This window comes from Zea mays, chromosome 1 (assembly GCF_902167145.1).
Source record: "Zea mays cultivar B73 chromosome 1, Zm-B73-REFERENCE-NAM-5.0, whole genome shotgun sequence".
In the NCBI taxonomy this organism is placed as follows: domain Eukaryota; kingdom Viridiplantae; phylum Streptophyta; class Magnoliopsida; order Poales; family Poaceae; genus Zea; species Zea mays.
This window is the reverse complement of record NC_050096.1, coordinates 45,303,305-45,320,619: the sequence shown is the minus strand read 5'-3', so window position 1 is coordinate 45,320,619 and position 17,315 is coordinate 45,303,305. Positions and strand designations below refer to the sequence as shown.

Here is a 17,315-nt window from a genome sequence, read left to right as displayed (position 1 = left end):
TGGGCCATAGTCCTCGTCGCCGAGGTTGTGGCTACTATCGGAGCAATTGGAGAGGCAGTAGTCACATGCGGTCATGAAGTCCCGCATGGCACTGGGGTTATCGAGCCCAGAGAAATCCCAACCATAGTCGGGCTCGTCATCTCCCTCGGAACCCGAAGGCCCGTAGGTCGAGACGGTCGTCAGTCGGTCTCAGGTTGACCGCATATGATACCCCGGAAGGTTCAGATATGCCTCTATGAAAGCATCCACCGAAGCGGGGTCGCTTGGTGGGTCGAAGCTGAATCTAAAAGGCACAGGATGGGGAATGAACGGTACCTCTTGATCGACGGATGGTGACGAAGTCGCATCAGGGACGGACTGCACCGTTATCTCAGGTACGAGGCTAACGCCTAGCAAGTCCTTCGCGAGCGTGCTGGCGTCGTCCGTCTGCTTGGGATTGGCGTGTTGCGGGGAAACGACGCTCGTCTTCGTCTCAGACGCGAGGTCAACGCCCGACATGTCCCCCGTTGGGGCGCCGGCGCCGTCGACTCGCTCGACAGCCGACGAGGTGCCGCCTCCTGCTTGGCCATGCCTGCCCCGCCTCCTCCTCCGTCGGCGGGGAAGGTGACGGGACAGACCTGGATGTTGCTCTTCCGTCACGTGGGGAAGACGTCGTCGATTCCGCCGCCGACGGGTGGGCTGACGGCCGCCATTGTCGTTGTCGCGCGGCGGAGGAAGGAGTATCATGTCGTAGCTGCCGTCGAGGGACATGAACTCAAGGCTCCCGAAACGGAGCACCGTCCCAGGTTGGAGAGGTTGCTGGAGACTACCCATCTGGAGCTTGACGGGAAGCTGTTCGTCAACACGCAGCAGGCCCCTACCTGGCGCGCCAACTGTCGGCGTTTCGACCCCGGGGGGTCCCTGGACCGACAAGTAAATTGTCGCTGCGTGTCCCAGCCCAGATGGGTCGGCGCGAGACGGAACACAAGGGGGGAGAACAGTAAGGGAAATCGCGGCCTCGTGTTGTCCTGCGCCCAGGGCGGATGCGCTTGCAGTAGGGGGTTACAAGCGTTCGCGAGGGAGGGAGAGAGAGAGAGAGAGAGAGAGAGCGAGAGCCTTGTGCGTCTGCCCGTTCTCCCGCGCAGCCACCCTCTCGTACGAGAGCCCTGGAACTTCCTTTTATAGATGTAAGGAGAGGGTCCAGATGTACAATGGGGGGTGTAGCAATGTGCTAACGTGTCTAGCAGAGGGAAGCCCGAGTCCTATGTACATGCCGTCGTGGCTGTCGGAGAGGTTTTGGCGCCCTGTTCATGTGATGTCGTGGCTGCCAGAGGAGCGCTTGGGCCCTGTGGAAGTACAGCTGTCAGGGCTGTCGGATCCTTGCTGACGTCTCCTTGCTTCCGTAAGGGGCTGAGAACTGTCGTCGTCATGGAGCACGCGGGGTGCCATCATTGCCTGTTTTACTGGGGCGAGCCAGATGGGATGCCGGTCTTGTTCCCCGTAGCCTGAGCTAGCTAGGGGTAGGGTAATGATGCCCCCCCTGTGACGTGGTCGGTCCGAGCCCGAGGTCGGGCGAGGCAGTGACTCCTCCGAGGTCGAGGCTAAGTCCGAACCCTGGGGTCGGGCGAGGCGGAGACCGTCTTCCGGAGTGAGGCTGAGTCCGAGCCCTAGGGTCGGGCGAGGCGGAGTCCGTCGTCCGAGGTCGAGGTTGAGTCCGAGCCCTGGGGCCGGGCGAGGCGGAGTCCGTCGTCCGAGGTCGAGGTTGAGTCCGAGCCCTAGGGCCAGGCGAGGCGGAGTCCGTCGTCCGAGGTCGAGGTCGAGGTTGAGTCCGAGCCCTGGGGTCGGGCGAGGCGGAGTCCGTCGTCCGAGGTCGAGGCTGAGTCCGAGCCCTGGGGTCGGGCGAGGCGGAGACCGTCTTCCGAGGTCGAGGCTGAGTCCGAGCCCTGGGGTCGGGCGAGGCGGAGTCCGTCGTTCGTGGTCGAGGTCGAGTCCAAGCCCTGGGGTCGGGCGAGGCGGAGCTTCCTATGGCGCCTGAGGCCGGTCTTAGCTGCTGTCGGCCTCACTCTGGCGAGTGGCACAGCAGTCGGAGCAGGGCAGGCGGCGCTGTTTTCCTGTCAGGTCAGTCAGTGGAGCGGCGAAGTGACTGCGGTCACTGCGGCCTTGTCGACTGAGGAGCGCGCGTCAGGATAAGGTGTCAGGCGATCCTTGCATTGAATGCTCCTGCGATACGGTCGGTTGGCGTGGCGATCTGGCCAAGGTTGCTTCTCCGCGAAGCCTGCCCGAGCTGGGCCTCGGGCGAGTCGAAGGTGCGTCCGTTGTTTGAGGAGACCCTCGGGCGAGGCGTGAATCTGCTTTGGTCTACTGTTCCTGCCCGAGGTTGGGCTCGGGTGAGACGAGATCGTGTCCCTTGTGTGGACGGAGCCTTGACCGGAATCGCGCCCATCAGGCCTTTGCAGCTTTGTACTGATGGGGGTTACCAGCTGAGATTAGGAGTCTTGGAGGTACCCCTAATTATGGTCCCCGACACTAGATAAAGAAAGATTCTTTGCCGAATGTTTTTCCGACACTAGACAAAGAGCTTCTTTGACAAGTGTCGAAAAACACTCTGCAAATAGTTTTTTTGCCGAGTGTTTTTTTACACTAGGCAAAGTCAACTTTCAAATCACATTTTAAAGCTATAAATTAATTTAAATGAAAAGGTTTCCAACTAAAAAGATTTTGTCGAGTGCGAAAAAAACGCTCGGTAAAGAGCTTTTTGCCGATAAAATAATCGTCAAGTGTAATACTTGATAAATATTTCGTCGAGTGTGAAAATGTCTTTGCTGAGTGTTTGACACACTTGACAGAAAGGTGAATTCCGACAGTGTTACATCAAACTACTCCGAGATATGCACATGATATTATTGAAATGATACATGCCTCAGCATACAAGGTTGGAAGAAGTAGGAATCGCTCGCAAAACAGAAGACAGCCATCAGCCCTCGTGTGCATCGTGCAGCAGCGTAGCCGTTTCTTGCGGACGTTGACGCACCTGCAGTTAGTGCTGATGACACCAGCGTAGTCTGCGGGAAGGGATTGTGCACGAGGCAGGCGACGCTTCTGCCGGTCTAGATGCAGCTGATCTAAGCCGAAACCAGTGGGAGGACTAAGGAGGGTACGTATCTGGCTTTCTGCTGCATACCGCGGCGTTGTTTTTGCGCGCGCTGCTGCTTTCTCTGCGCTGTTTCCATTCCAGTCCCGAGTCCCATTCTCCAACCCCAAACCCCAATGGCCCAATCCCAACGCGGATAGCGAGCGTCATGGGTGTGCAGTGTGCTCGTAAAGTCGTTGGGGCCTGATCTTGAGTACGGCTAGGTATAGATATAAATGGTACTGATATTATTTGTCTGTATTTGAATTTGAACCGTCTAAGAGGGCTAAAACCCGATCTATATTTCGAGTTCGAGTATTAGTAGCCGATCCGTATCAGAATTATATCTGTACACTCAAAGTTAGATATTTAAGATGTCGATATTAATTCTAATTTTATCCGACACAACTCGACAATATCTGTATCCGATCTGAATTCGAAGAGAAAATATGAAAACAAATATGTTACAAGTACTATCCGTCCGTATCCATTACACTCCTACGGCTACGGGTGTCAATGAGTTCTAAATTATGAAGAAGCATTTAGATCGTGGTTTATTACCTCCTCTAAGTACGGCTCAACCACTATTGGCGTGGCCGTAAGTGTTAGACCCTGTTCGATGGTTCGTGTAAAATAGAGTATGTCTCGTTGTAGATGACATTATTTGATATTGTTTATAATTTGCAGAGTAAACCTTTAAATAGAGGAAGATATATATGAGCTGTTTGAGACGGAGCGCGAGAGGAATGTCGTGTTCCAGGTTTAGCACTGCAGCACGCGATGAACAAAAGGTGCGAACCGACGCATGTGACATGTGAGGCAGAGCCAGCCTGCTGCTGCTCATCCCGTTTTCTTTTTGCCCCCCTACACCCACGTAGCCCGCTCTGTATTTACGTGATCCGTATTTGCGAAATGGTTCTGGGATCTCATTTTAATGCGAATTGGGCACATTTTTTTTTGATCTTTTCAATCTGCGTGTAATATATGCTAATCATCAAATGAGAGGTGTAGCCAGAATTTTTCTTTAGAGGGCAACACATATATAAATATAGTTGTAATATGAATAAATAGAATATATATATATATATATACAATATATAATAGTCATTAGTCATAACAATTAACACATATATGTGTTAAATACATAGTAAATATCAACCTATTATAAACTAACTTTTTTATTTTAGCCATAGACATACAAGTACAAAACAAAATTTCTTTTTGTTGGGGGATCACGGCCCCGCTAGCCCCCTTGTCTACGCATATGTATATTAATCTACATGGTACGCAAATAAATATGGTACCAATTTTCGTGATTTTATTCATGTGTACTTGAAAATAAAAGATTACATTGTCTAAATTTAAAAAAAAAATGGCTCTTTAGCTCTAATTATTTATTTTCGTGTTTGTATATTCTAATTTTGTTTTTTTTTATCCTAGCTATAGCTCGTCAAAAAACATGAAAGCGAAAACATAAGGGAAGTTTTTCATTTAGGGCTAGTTTGAAACCTCGTTTTTTAAAGTGTTTTCATTTTTTCCATAGGAAATTAATTCATTTTTCTCTAGAAAAATAGAAATTCTTTGAAAAAGTAGATTTCTCAAACTTGCTTTTGCATTTGTTTTCATCCTAGCTGCCGGCTATATTACGTACGTTGATACTTTTGAGAGGTGTCAGTATCCTATATATGTCGGCTAGGAAACTTCTTGGATACACGTCCGCACTGAAAAATTTGGATACTGACCAAAAGTAGAAAATAGCCTATATAGGCCCAAGTGCCCAACTACCATGAAGAGCAATCAGCTTTTCTATCCTCATTTCGTTACATCAGACATAAGATTACAATCATTTTCGTTAGTAGAAAAATATTAAAACTACTTAAAAGAGGTCGTTGAGGCTAAGCAAGAGATTATACGTATAAATACTTTGTTTATGCAGGTATTTTTTCACTTTCTGAATCAAATAATGTGTTGCATGAATTGCTTTGAAACCACTAAGTTTTAAGTTAAAGCTTGCTAGATAACAAATTTTAGCTTGTAATTTTATATAATAATAATTTTATTAAAATATACTAACCGTATCTATGTGTCATTATTGTTTGAAAAAAAAAGATGTATCCGATACATATCGGTTCGGATCCTGAATGCGTATAAAGACAACGTAGGGTAGGACGCCGGAATGGAAGTCAAACCGGAGTCCACCGTGCGCAGCAAACAAACACCCAAAACCGGGACGTGCCGTGCGCCCCAAACCAAAACCACCGCCAACCCACACGCGCCGAATCCACTGAAACCCACGAGGCGGCTACCTCGCGCGCCCTTCGTTACACCGACGCGTGGGGCAACCACGCACGGCAACCCTGTCCTGTCCCGTCCCACGTCTCGCGAGTGCACCCCGGCCGGGCACGGGCTCTCCGGGCTCCGGCCTTCCCCCCACCGTCCACTGCGGTTGCGCAGCCCCTGGTTTTCGCCGAAAGACGACGGTTTCTACGCGAAACGCCCCCGTGATTACACGAAAATCCCGTGCACACCCCTCTGCGCCACCTCGGTATAAAATGACAAGTGTTGTCCCCTCCGCCAACTCACCGAACCAAACAACACACGTCAAAGCGGAAAACCTCAGAAAACCACAATAAATCATCCTCGTCCACCACTGCCCCCGCTCTGCTGCAACTCCACTCGGCCCGGCCGCCCTTTCCACCCACCTTGATCCTCTGATCCGTTGGTGCTTGACCGATCCATGGACACCCATATCGGATCCGTGAACGGGGCGGCGTCGAACCAGACGGTTGGCTGCCCGGCGTCGGCGCCGGGGTGCCCGATGGCGTCCACGCCGGCGCAGCCCGCGGCGACCCTGTCGGCGGGGGAGGCGTCGCTGGGGCGCCACCTCGCGCGTCGCCTCGTGCAGGTCGGCGTCAACGATGTATTCGCGGTTCCGGGGGACTTCAACCTCACGCTGCTCGACCACCTGATCGCCGAGCCCGGCCTGCGCCTCGTCGGCTGCTGCAACGAGCTCAACGCCGGGTACGCCGCCGACGGGTACGCGCGCGCGCGCGGCGTCGGGGCCTGCGCCGTCACGTTCACAGTCGGGGGGCTCAGCGTGCTCAACGCCATCGCGGGCGCCTACAGCGAGAACCTGCCCGTCATCTGCATCGCCGGCGGGCCCAACTCCAACGACTACGGGACCAACCGCATCCTCCACCACACCATCGGCCTCCCCGACTTCTCGCAGGAGCTCCGCTGCTTCCAGACCGTCACCTGCCATCAGGTGAGTCCCTGTGTGGACCCACTTTTGCTTGTGATTTTGAGTGCCCGTTTCATCTGGTTGCCTGTTCGTGGATTCAGGCGGTGGTGAACAATCTGGATGACGCGCACGAGCAGATCGACACGGCCATTGCCACGGCACTGAGGGAGAGCAAGCCCGTGTACCTCAGCATCAGCTGCAACCTCCCTGGGCTGCCTCATCCTACCTTCAGCCGCGACCCAGTGCCCTTCTTCCTCACCCCCAGGTACCAAATGTCCTTTTTCTCACATTACTCACCCTCAGGGACCACCTGTCCTTTTTTTCAGATCCACGGGCTGTTTTTTTAGGCAACAATGATAGTAACTTTTATTGGATCATGAAACTTATCCACCAAAAACTCTTCAAATTTGCAACGTTGTCACGTTCTAATTGAATAGGTAGCACTGAGACAATGCAATATCCATTATACATGAAGTCATCTGATGAAATCTTCAGGCTAGATAAGCAATCATCTTATGTGATAATGCAGTGTCATATGATTTTTAAGTCATTTTGATGAGTGACATGTCTGTAAACTTGTAATATGGCACTGCAACTGTGGGAAACTTGATGCTATCAGAAACCTTGATATTAATAATTCCGTTGTAACACTGCAGGACGAGCAACAAGATGGGGCTAGAGGCTGCAGTGGAGGCAACTGTCGAATTCCTGAACAAGGCGGTGAAGCCAGTCCTTGTCGCCGGCCCCAAACTGCGTGTGGCAAAGGCAGGAAAGGCATTTGTCGATATGGTAGATGCCAGTGGCTATGCCTATGCCGTGATGCCATCGGCCAAGGGTCTTGTGCCAGAGACTCACCCCCACTTCATCGGCACCTACTGGGGCGCCGTCAGCACCGCCTTCTGTGCGGAGATTGTTGAGTCCGCAGATGCCTACCTCTTTGCAGGCCCCATTTTCAATGACTACAGCTCTGTTGGCTACTCATTCCTCCTCAAGAAGGAAAAGGCCATCATCGTCCAGCCTGAGCGTGTGATAGTGGGGAATGGGCCGGCATTCGGATGTGTGATGATGAAAGAGTTCTTGTCTGAATTGGCTAAGAGGGTTAATAAGAACACCACTGCCTATGAGAATTACAAGAGGATCTTTGTACCTGAGGGCCAGCCGCTGGAAAGCGAGCCAAATGAGCCACTGCGAGTGAATGTGCTCTTCAAGCACGTCCAGAAGATGTTGACTGGTGATAGCGCGGTGATTGCTGAGACTGGTGACTCCTGGTTCAACTGCCAGAAGCTTAAGCTGCCAGAAGGCTGTGGGTGAGCATTCTGATGGTACTCTGTTCTGTTTGTTTCTCTTGAACTCTGTTCTGTTCCTGGGTTCCCATGAGAACTGTCTGCATGCTGCAGGTATGAATTCCAAATGCAGTATGGTTCGATTGGATGGTCAGTGGGTGCATTGCTCGGATATGCTCAGGGTGCGAACCACAAGCGTGTGATTGCCTTCATTGGTGATGGGAGCTTCCAGGTGAGGAGGTTTCATTGCCTGATCAAACTATCTTTTACTCCCTGCTGCAGTTTGTTGGATGATGGCTCAATTCTGATGTGATCCCGTGGCAAACCTTATGCAGGTTACAGCACAGGATGTGTCAACTATGCTGCGATGTGAGCAGAACAGCATAATCTTCCTGATCAACAACGGTGGGTACACGATTGAGGTGGAAATCCATGACGGGCCATACAACGTCATCAAGAACTGGAACTACACTGGCTTTGTGGACGCCATCCACAATGGCTTGGGCAAGTGCTGGACCTCCAAGGTAAACTGCTTGCTCTTTGGCTAATGCTTGCCGGAAAAACATTTGAACTAGATGGTGCTGAAGAACTTATACCGATACACTGCAATGATAACTTGTCCAGGTGAAGAGCGAGGAGGAGCTGACGGCTGCCATTGAGACAGCGCTAGGGGAGAAGAAGGACTGCCTGTGCTTCATCGAGGTGATCGCGCACAAGGACGACACCAGCAAAGAGCTGCTGGAATGGGGCTCTAGGGTTTCTGCCGCCAACTCCCGGCCACCAAATCCTCAGTAGAAGTCCCGCAGGCTCCAAGCCTCGGAGTGCCAGTAGTGATAGTAAGCTGTAGCACGGTGGGGGCTCAACCGAATAACGTGAACGCATTGCCCTTTCTGTTACGTGTTTTATTTTATTGTGTTTCTGTGGTCGTATATCTGTTTTGTGACGTGTTCCCTGCTTCTCCCATGTGAATTCCAGAAGAACTATGAGAAAATTCAGGTTGGTTGTCACTATTTGTGCTGCGTTACCGGTGTGATTTTACTTGCCAGGTAAACATCGCCGGCCAGGGAGTGAATCATCTAGAGATTGGGCTATAAGTATTGTAGCGATAATTATTCTAGTACGGAAGCAGGAGATGGAGCATGTACTATCCAGATTTTTAATAATTGATTGTGCACACTGCGGGGGCACAACACATACAGGTGCGCGCCCCGGTGCGAATCGCCATGTCACTATCAGTGTGGGAGCCTAGAGAAATTTTCTGAGCAAGTTGCTGTCCTTCGTGCAGCTGCACATAGCCAAAGCATGTTTTTTTTGCAAATATCCTGAGAAAGGTATCTGTTCTCGGTTCCCGACATGTTCTGTTGCTTTTGGCAGCCCATGTGGAACTGCGTAACCATGTTCATTGTATTCGATTGGTGGATTTGTCACTACTCTAAAAAAAATGGCTGGTGATCTGAGATGGGTTCGGTGGCGACTGGCGAGCAACAAAGCAAAGGGTTAATTTATGTAGAAACAAACATACACGGCTCTAAAAAATAATTATGCTTTTTGCAGGGAAAAAAGGACATCGGCATTGTCGCATTGATCATGACGTAGGGAGAAAGCAACTGCCACTAGGTGGCGCGGTTCAACAGCTGCGCTTGCTGTTTTGCTCGATGAAGCGTTGGCAAATTGTAGTTTTGTGTTACCTGCACAGGAAAGTCGAAACTGACGATCGCGAGACAGCAGCTGAATGAGGACGCTACAGGATGGAAGTGCGCTGTCAGTAAGGATGCAGGTAGGGAGTGGCAGCATAACTCGTTTCTGTTTCTCATAAGGATCAGTTGAATCGGAGCCAAACAGGGTACCCCCAAGCCACCAAAACAAAGCTCACTCTCAATCTGGCTCAAAACGACTCTCCAGGTCGACACGGCGGAATACTGATAGGGTGTCATTGGTTTCAAAACGATTCTCCGTCGCTACCTGAGAGCGTCACAACACACACGATGGAAAAATTATAGAAGGTTTTGTTTGAGAGATGACTATATAAAGACCTTCGTAATCGTATACTTTCGGAAGTCTTTGGACAGGGAGATAAATATAGAAGAAGGAACGAAAAAATGTTGAAGTCATTATAAAAAAAACGGCATGTCACTCTATTCAAGACGAGATGATTTGTATCACAAGTCTATTTCTTAAATTAAGTAGAATAGCTCTATCTTCTATAATAATACTAATTATTAACCCGTGAAGAAAACGGTAGTATATGCAAATTTATGAACCAAACAAAAAACAAGAATAAGTAGATGTTAGATTAAAAGCTTTGCACGTTTAATTCCCTGAACATCTTATCAGGTCCCTTCTCTTTGTCCCGGGAGAAGAAGGTGATTAGATTACAAATCCTGCGAAAGCTCGACGAAAATGTCGTGAAGACTAAAAAGAAAAGAAAAGAAAAAAAACTGGGTTGGTTTTCCATCTACTGCATGGAAGAATCTCCAACAATTTGTAGACACCACCTCGGAGTAAGGAATCGATCGATGGAGACCGAAATCGGCAGCAGGAAATGAACCCAGCATGCTGCTTGGACAGCTGTCTTTCGGACCAGACCTTCAGAAGCAGGCATGTGTTACACGTCTTAGCGGTTGGACCCACAAACAGGATTGGCGCTCCGTCGCCGAATCCGCCACGGCCAACTCCTCAGTGCGCGAAGAACGCCGCGGAACAGAGCCCCGCGTCGTCCACCATGACCAACGTGAGCAAAGAACTGTCGGCCTGTCGCCCGTCGACGCGGTGGTTGGGTCGCCGCCAGAGTTCAACAAGTATCGTCATATCCTCCGGCAACAGCATCGTCGTCAATCGTCATGCCAGCCCGCGGCCAGATCCAGACGGGAGAAAAGGGAGGATCGATTTATTTGAAACTTGAAAGGGGTTCACCTTGCTTATGAACAGCGTACCCGCCAATGCTTAGCTCGAAGAGAGCAACGACGACACCCATGTCAAGGGAGCAACGACAGATATTGAGCAACCGCCAAACGCCCATCCGAGACTACAACTTCTGAACGAACTAGGGCAGACAAACCTCTAAAGCTAATTGTTAGTCAGCTATACATCTCTAATGTCTTATTTATTTCAATATCCTATTTCACACTTCACTCTATAAACAATGTAGACAGTAATAACTAATAGCTGTTTAATAAGAGATATAGTTAGCAACTAGTTGGCCTATTAGTCATCCCGTTTTATTAGTTGTCCTGTTTTAGAGGTTTAGAACATGGCCTTACATACATGCGACTAACAGTTAGCCCATGTTTTTAAATATCATTTAAAAGACTGGATTAATTCTAGACTAACAAAAGCTAATGATGGATACTTGTTGTTACTCTGTAATTGGCTCATGATTAATCTATTTCCGTAAGATAGATTAAGTTTTAGCTCTGTGGTCTAAGATAGTAGTGAAGTACAGAGGAGAGGACGCCGGTGATAGGCCCACCTCCCTCTTCCCGTTTCTGGCCTCTCCTCTGCAGTCTGCACCAACCAGTCTTTTTTAAAGTTCAAAGTTAAGATATGTCGTATCAAAAGGTTCAGTTTTTATGCGTTTTTATTTATATGATTTTTAGTAAATATATATTTTCTTATGAATCATAATCTAGTCCATTCTTATAAAATTAATTCTGACTGATCTTCCTAAAAGAATCTGGATCCAAAATATTTCTACGAGAATCTAGATCCTGACGCACTCTAATTTATTTTAGAAAATTTTAATATCGATCCAATGACCCAAGTCAAATGGAGCTTCCATCCCCAATAATCTTCAGTAAGCACGCCAACACAGGTAATGGTCTCTGAAAAGCAAGGCAAGTTTCCACTAGTCCGCATTAGGTAAAAAAAAAATCGATCAACACTATCCTTAGGCAAGCACGACATGCAAAATGTGCGTGCAAGGACAACTGATCATCGAGTTCTAGCATCTACGTGCGGTCCATATGCATCGTCGAGGACAACAACAGCCTGTTTTTCTGAAGAAGATGTGAAGGGAAGGGAGATTTACAGATGGCGATGTGGGATTTCAGTTTCGGGATGTTTGGATGAGCGCTCCTGCACCTGTGGCACCGGAGTTCCATAGCGAGTACCTTTTCATCACTGCTGGTGGTTGTTGATCCATTTTGTTCAATCTCCTCAATCACATCAACAGAATCACGGAAAAATGATGTGGTGAAGGAGTTCCAATGTTTCTTATTTTTCAAGCTTGCAGAGTTGAAATCCTGGCTAATGATGTGAAGATGCAATTGTCGCATTGATGGAACCTGTAACAAAAAAACATGTGAAATTAAGTAATGAGGTTATCACACTACAGTTACGGATGATGACATGCAATGATGGACCAGTTCACAAAAGATGAGGCAGTTCCTCAAATTAAAACACTCTACTTCTCAAGGAAAGTTCAAGGAAGCGAACTTGAGTTTGATCATACCGAATGGTATCCAAGTCTGAATTCCAAAGCCGCATCTTCCTCTAGGAACTTATGTGCCCACTTCACCCCAGCTGAATGCATCCTCCTCAACAAAGGCAAGTGTTCTTTCTTGACATCTGCTAGAGAGTCAAGACCATCCATTCTAGCTATCACCAAAACATGCCTTTTGGCCTGCGTATATAAAGAGTTTTGTTAAAATGACAAGTGGATCACTGAATATCATTAAAAAGTACACAACAGAAAAGGTGTAATTAGAAAATTCCGTAATAAACCTTTGGATAGAGATCTTTCAGAACAACATATTCATCTGATGTCTCTAGAATAGAATCTGAGTTCTTGTATTTTTCTGGGTTCATGGCAAGTTCGTAAAGAGACTGAGCCCAGGATCCCCAAGTCTTACTGGTAACCACATCATTCCTTTTGTTGTCTACTTGTCTAGTTTGGCTAGGAGCAGCAGATGAAGTCATGGCATTATCATGGCAATTTGGAGCATTAACCTTTGTACACTCATGCTGTCGCTTTGCAGTCATGATGGGTTGAAACAACTTATGTTTTTTCATCCTTTCAGATTCATGGTTGTCCTCTCGCTTCATTTTTGTGTCATTGGGCGATATCCTTCCAGACGCTGACTTTTCTGCTCCAGACTCATTGTTCTGCTTTCCCATGTAGCTCTGCACAATAGATGCAAAATTCTCAAAAAGTGAAGTGTATGCTTCACGAAGAATCTTAGACCCTCTGGTATAGTCATTCTTAAGACAGTCTGGTCGCATTGGATTCATATTTGGCCCGAGCACATGTATGACATGCGTCACACCTTCCCGTTGATGCAGAGGAGAAGTTGATGGAAGTGGAACAACTACAGAGGTTCCTGGCCTCAGTGCATCAGCACATTTTTTAGTAGCATGTTGTAAAGATTCTCCAGCAGCACTATATATTGCTGTATTAACCCCTCCACCTCCAGGTTTTAGCCTCCTGCGTAAAAGGGCACAAATATCATCTCCCTGTGTGTAATAAGGTTACTGACCTTCTCCAAAAGCGAAACAGCCAGTTTGGTTCGCCCAGAAACATAATAACACAACTTGTTCAAAAAGAAGAAACATAACAACACATGATTCAACAAAAGGAAGATATTTAGACATAATGATTCCCTTATAGACAAGGAAACGTAATATTTAAATAACCAAAATCATTACCAATTGGCAGCATTACCAATCACGCTGCACTGAAGACCTCCTTTTGTGTGCAACTGAGTGATATCTCCCACGTATGTGAAAAATCTGTTGGAGTCGATGCTCTTCTTAGCAGCCTTCTGTTTGACCAATGACAAAATTCTTGATTTCTCACTCAGGTCTACAAGAACTAGTCTTATATTATCAAACTTCTGCAAGAAATTAGCAGCTGTGTCCACTATAATATCAGATGCTCTGTCAAGATCAAATTGGAAGTCAGCTGTAGAAATAGATGGAAATGCCAGAGTACGGGAACCAACATCACAATAATCACTTCCTTTAGCATGCTCTTCATTTTCCATCTTGTCATTTAATCCCTTCTCAACTTCCATGGAACAGGCAAAACCAGCTTCAACATTTTCCTGTTTTGGCAAAGGATTTTGCTGCGCTGGCTTTATTTCTGTCAATGCCTGCTTAGGTCCGCTAGATGTCTCAACAACAGAAGCATCAGTTTTCTTTAGAAACTTCATTATACCAACTTGTACGGGTCTTTTGCTCTTCTGACCAAAAACTCCTGATGGAAGACTATCTGAAGGCCCTAAACCATTATACAAGTCAACTGCTTTTTTAATGTCGCCATCATCATTACAGCACATGATCCGACTGAAACCTTCTGTGAGCAAGGGTGTCTCCTTCTTCTGCAGCATGCGGTTCACAACAAGGGCAGCCTTCCCACCCTGCAGATTTCCTTCATGGCCCTTTCGGCTCACTGCACGTGAGATACAGACCTTTGCAGGTAGATCCAGGGAGACAGCGTGCACATCTGCGCGCAATGTGCCTCCCAGCTTCACAAAATCAGCACGCTGCTCACGTTCCAAGTTGCAGCGGTCGACAAGAACACTCTTGCCCTCCTTCAAAGCATCTGATGCAGCCTTCAAGCACTGTATTTTTGTCCCAGCTTTGCCGTTCCCTATTGTATCCTGGATAACAGTAAGCACCAAAACAGAGTTCTGTCAAGCTGTGCCAAACTGTTGTGGCAGTTAATGAACAGCCGTTGTGAAACTTTAAAACACCATGAATAAAATTGTCTAGACAAAGTGCAATCCAAGTTGATTGGTAATGAAGACATTATTTGGGATTCTCTGCTTCCTTGTGTGCGATGCCCTTATTCTAACATACTAAATTGTTATTACAGTATTGATCAAATAAACAGTGAACAGTGAAGTAAACAATGAAGTCTCCATATGAGAGCATAGATGGACTCGCAAAGACGAAATTTCGACCAAATTTCAACTATTCAAAAAGTGTGTTTCCCAATTAAGTAGCAATTGTCTTGAAACACCACATATGTGGATGCAAGGGATAACTAGCAAAGGTCAGCACATTTGTAGGCATTGAAAGCTGAGACCAAGAGCGACGGAGAACCCACCTGGCAGACGCGAACCCAGTGGCGGCCGGCGGTGGAGCCGCCAACCACGGCATCTGCAAACGTGGACTTGCCGCTGCCCGGTGGGCCCACCAGTACCACCATCACCTGCTTGCGGCCGCGCTCATCCCCCTTCGTCTCCGCGCCCGCGCCTGCACCTGCACCTGCACCGACGGTTCGAGACAGCACGCGCTAGGGTTTAAGCGGCGACGGCGGGAGCTGTTCGATTAGGCGAAGGAAACGGAAAAAAAATATTTGTCTCGGGGGCACCTATGGCTGCCGACGGAGGTGGTGGAGCGGAGCTGGAGCCGCCCGCGTCAGAATCCATCTAGCAAAACGGAAGAAACCTGGTGTCCGATGCCGATGCGCAAAGGTGAGCGCGGAAAAGGCGAGAGACGGAGGAAGGGCCGATGGCCGAACGCTGAAGTGGAGGTAGCGACGCGGGAACAGGCGGGTTCTGGCCGTCCGCGGCTCAAGACGATCGAATCTGATACGTCGGTTACGCGACAGAGTCTAATCTGACGAGGGAGAAAAGAACAACGGAAAAAGAACAGTCAGGGCAAAAAATTTGTGTGGCTGCTGGGATTCGAGCCCAGGTCTCTACGGCCACAACGTAGAATTCTTACCACTAAACTACAGCCACATTGTTGTAAGATTTCATAACCACATTTATTAGTTCTATATAACATGACACCTGTTTCGTGCAATCACACATTTCTATGTTTTCTCGAAAATCTTCGGCAGACCAGTGTCTGTGGTCAATACAGTACATTACGAATACACACAATTCTCTCGTCTAGCACTGCATAATCGCCCTTTATCCTCCAATCAAGTAGAGACAGTCTAAAGGCTAGTACTCGTTGAAGTGTATGGCGCCGAGCTTCCACACGAGGAAGGCGGTGCCGAACATGATGGTGGTGATGAGCGTGAAGGAGACGAGGACGAGGAAGACGTCCACCCCGAACGGCAGCTCGAACGTCCACCCGTCCTTGGGCATCCCGCGCTTGCTGTCGTCGAACAGGTTGCCCGGCGCCTCGGGTAGGCGCGACCCACGCCGCCCGCCCCCGCCCCCGCCCCCGGCCTTCTTCGCGTCCGCCTCGCGCAGCGCGTCCAGCACACCGCTCCCGAACTCCGGTTTGGCCGGTTTCGACGAAGACCCTTTCACCGACGGCTCTGCGTACTTCCCCAGCACGCGCGCCGCCCGCAGCCGCTCCCGCGCCGTCAGCGGCGCCCGCTTCGGCGGCTCGCTCGGCGCGCTGCCGTTGGCGTCGGCGACCGGCTGCTGCGGCTGGCCGTTGCCGGGCGTCACCGGGGATCTCTCGGCGCTCGGAACGGGAGAGCCTGGGAGAGGAGGGGTGCTGGTAGTTCCTTGTGCCGCGGCCGGCGCCGCTTGGTCGTTGTCCGTGGCCCGCCGCCAGCTGGTTCTTGCATGCTTATTATTCCTCGCCGGGTAGCTTAGCCGGAGGAGCTCGGGTGGGAGCTTCTGGAAAGCTGCAGCTGCCGCCGCCTTCTGGAAAGGATGCCTCGAGCAAAAGATCAGCTGGGTGTAGTACGACGAAGATCTTGGCACTCCTGTTAGCTGTGCACATGACTGACATGAGAGGTATCATCAGGAAGCAAGAAGATGAGTTAGAGCAGAAGAGCTTACTTTTGCAGTGGCCCTGGGCAACGAGGAGCTGAGGCTGGTAGCAGCCATCTTCCTCTCATTCGCTCGGCCACAGCATTTTGTGCTCGAGGCCAGTGAAGATAGCTTTCGTCTTGAGGATGAGGCTGTCCACTAATCGGAAGCTGTGGCGACTGGATAGATCCGAGAACACGTTGGGCTTGGGCCGAATTTGTTACACGTCCGTCATCAACCGTAGGCCCAGAGGCCAGAGTTGTCTTTTGGCATACAATCAAATCGACAACAATTTGGAATAAAAAAGATCCGATGCCAATTCTTCCTTTCATTTGGAAGAACCTTTTATTGTAGCATGCGTGGTGTGGAGAGGATAAACATTCGAAGCTCTCTGGCACTTTTGTTGCAATATAACATACCTTTTTTAATTAACTGGTTTCTTTTTTTTCTTTGTGATGTGTAAAACTTATATCTTCTGCGTTTTTGAGTCGATGGCGTATACCTTTTTAAAAATTAACTTGTTTCTTTTTTCCTTTGTGATGAGTAAAACTTATATCTTCCGCGTCTTTGAGTCGATGGCGAAAAACGCATTACATTCTTTTCACATGTTACAAAGGCAACACCCTTCATAGTTATGGCTTCGGTGTAGGCTAAATTCAGGATTGTAATCCCTTAGGACCGGTAGCACATTAGGAATACGAGTTTTGTTCATTCCCTTAGAAATGACTTTGGTTCTTTTCCATTGTTGCTTACGTGATCGCATTGGAGCTCTGCATTTCCTTAGGAATAACTTCGGAACTATTTCACAATTATTTAGGTGATTGCATAGGAGCTCTGCATTACTTTAGGAACGACTTCGGGTCTTTTTCACAATTACTTAGGTGATTGCATAGAAGCTCTGCATTACCTTAAGAATGACTTTAGAGCTTTTTCACCATTACTTAGGTGATTGTATATGAGCTCTACATTCCTTTAGGAATGACTTCAGAGCCTTTTCACCATTACTTAGGTGATTGTGT

At 48.6% G+C, this 17,315-nt stretch overlaps 3 protein-coding genes and 1 non-coding gene across 4 annotated transcripts; 1 reads left to right on the top strand and 3 right to left on the bottom strand.

Moving 5' to 3' along the window:
- The first annotated feature begins 5,705 nt into the window (after positions 1-5,705).
- Positions 5,706-8,867, top strand: LOC541919 (pyruvate decarboxylase 3). The gene is made up of 6 exons (NM_001111582.2): positions 5,706-6,374; positions 6,452-6,615; positions 7,007-7,657; positions 7,748-7,865; positions 7,969-8,157; positions 8,258-8,867. The coding sequence occupies exons 1-6, from the start codon at positions 5,847-5,849 to the stop codon at positions 8,426-8,428; spliced, it is 1,821 nt and encodes a 606-aa protein (NP_001105052.1). The 5' UTR covers positions 5,706-5,846; the 3' UTR covers positions 8,429-8,867.
- A 1,054-nt stretch (positions 8,868-9,921) lies between these two features.
- LOC103634500 (transcription factor bHLH140) lies at positions 9,922-15,124 on the bottom strand. The gene is made up of 6 exons (XM_008656304.4): positions 14,949-15,124; positions 14,682-14,842; positions 13,277-14,232; positions 12,356-13,055; positions 12,084-12,254; positions 9,922-11,916 (listed from the first exon to the last, which is right to left on the bottom strand). The coding sequence occupies exons 1-6, from the start codon at positions 15,004-15,006 to the stop codon at positions 11,581-11,583; spliced, it is 2,382 nt and encodes a 793-aa protein (XP_008654526.1). The 5' UTR covers positions 15,007-15,124; the 3' UTR covers positions 9,922-11,580.
- Positions 15,125-15,249: 125 nt separating this feature from the next.
- On the bottom strand, positions 15,250-15,321 carry TRNAH-GUG (transfer RNA histidin (anticodon GUG)). The gene has a single exon. It is a non-coding gene; the product is annotated as a tRNA-His (tRNA).
- Positions 15,322-15,404: 83 nt separating this feature from the next.
- LOC100382352 (uncharacterized) lies at positions 15,405-16,430 on the bottom strand. The gene is made up of 2 exons (NM_001175098.1): positions 16,327-16,430; positions 15,405-16,257 (listed from the first exon to the last, which is right to left on the bottom strand). Exons 1-2 carry the CDS (start codon positions 16,372-16,374, stop codon positions 15,529-15,531), a joined length of 777 nt encoding a protein of 258 aa, NP_001168569.1. The 5' UTR covers positions 16,375-16,430; the 3' UTR covers positions 15,405-15,528.
- Between the last annotated feature and the right edge of the window lie 885 nt (positions 16,431-17,315).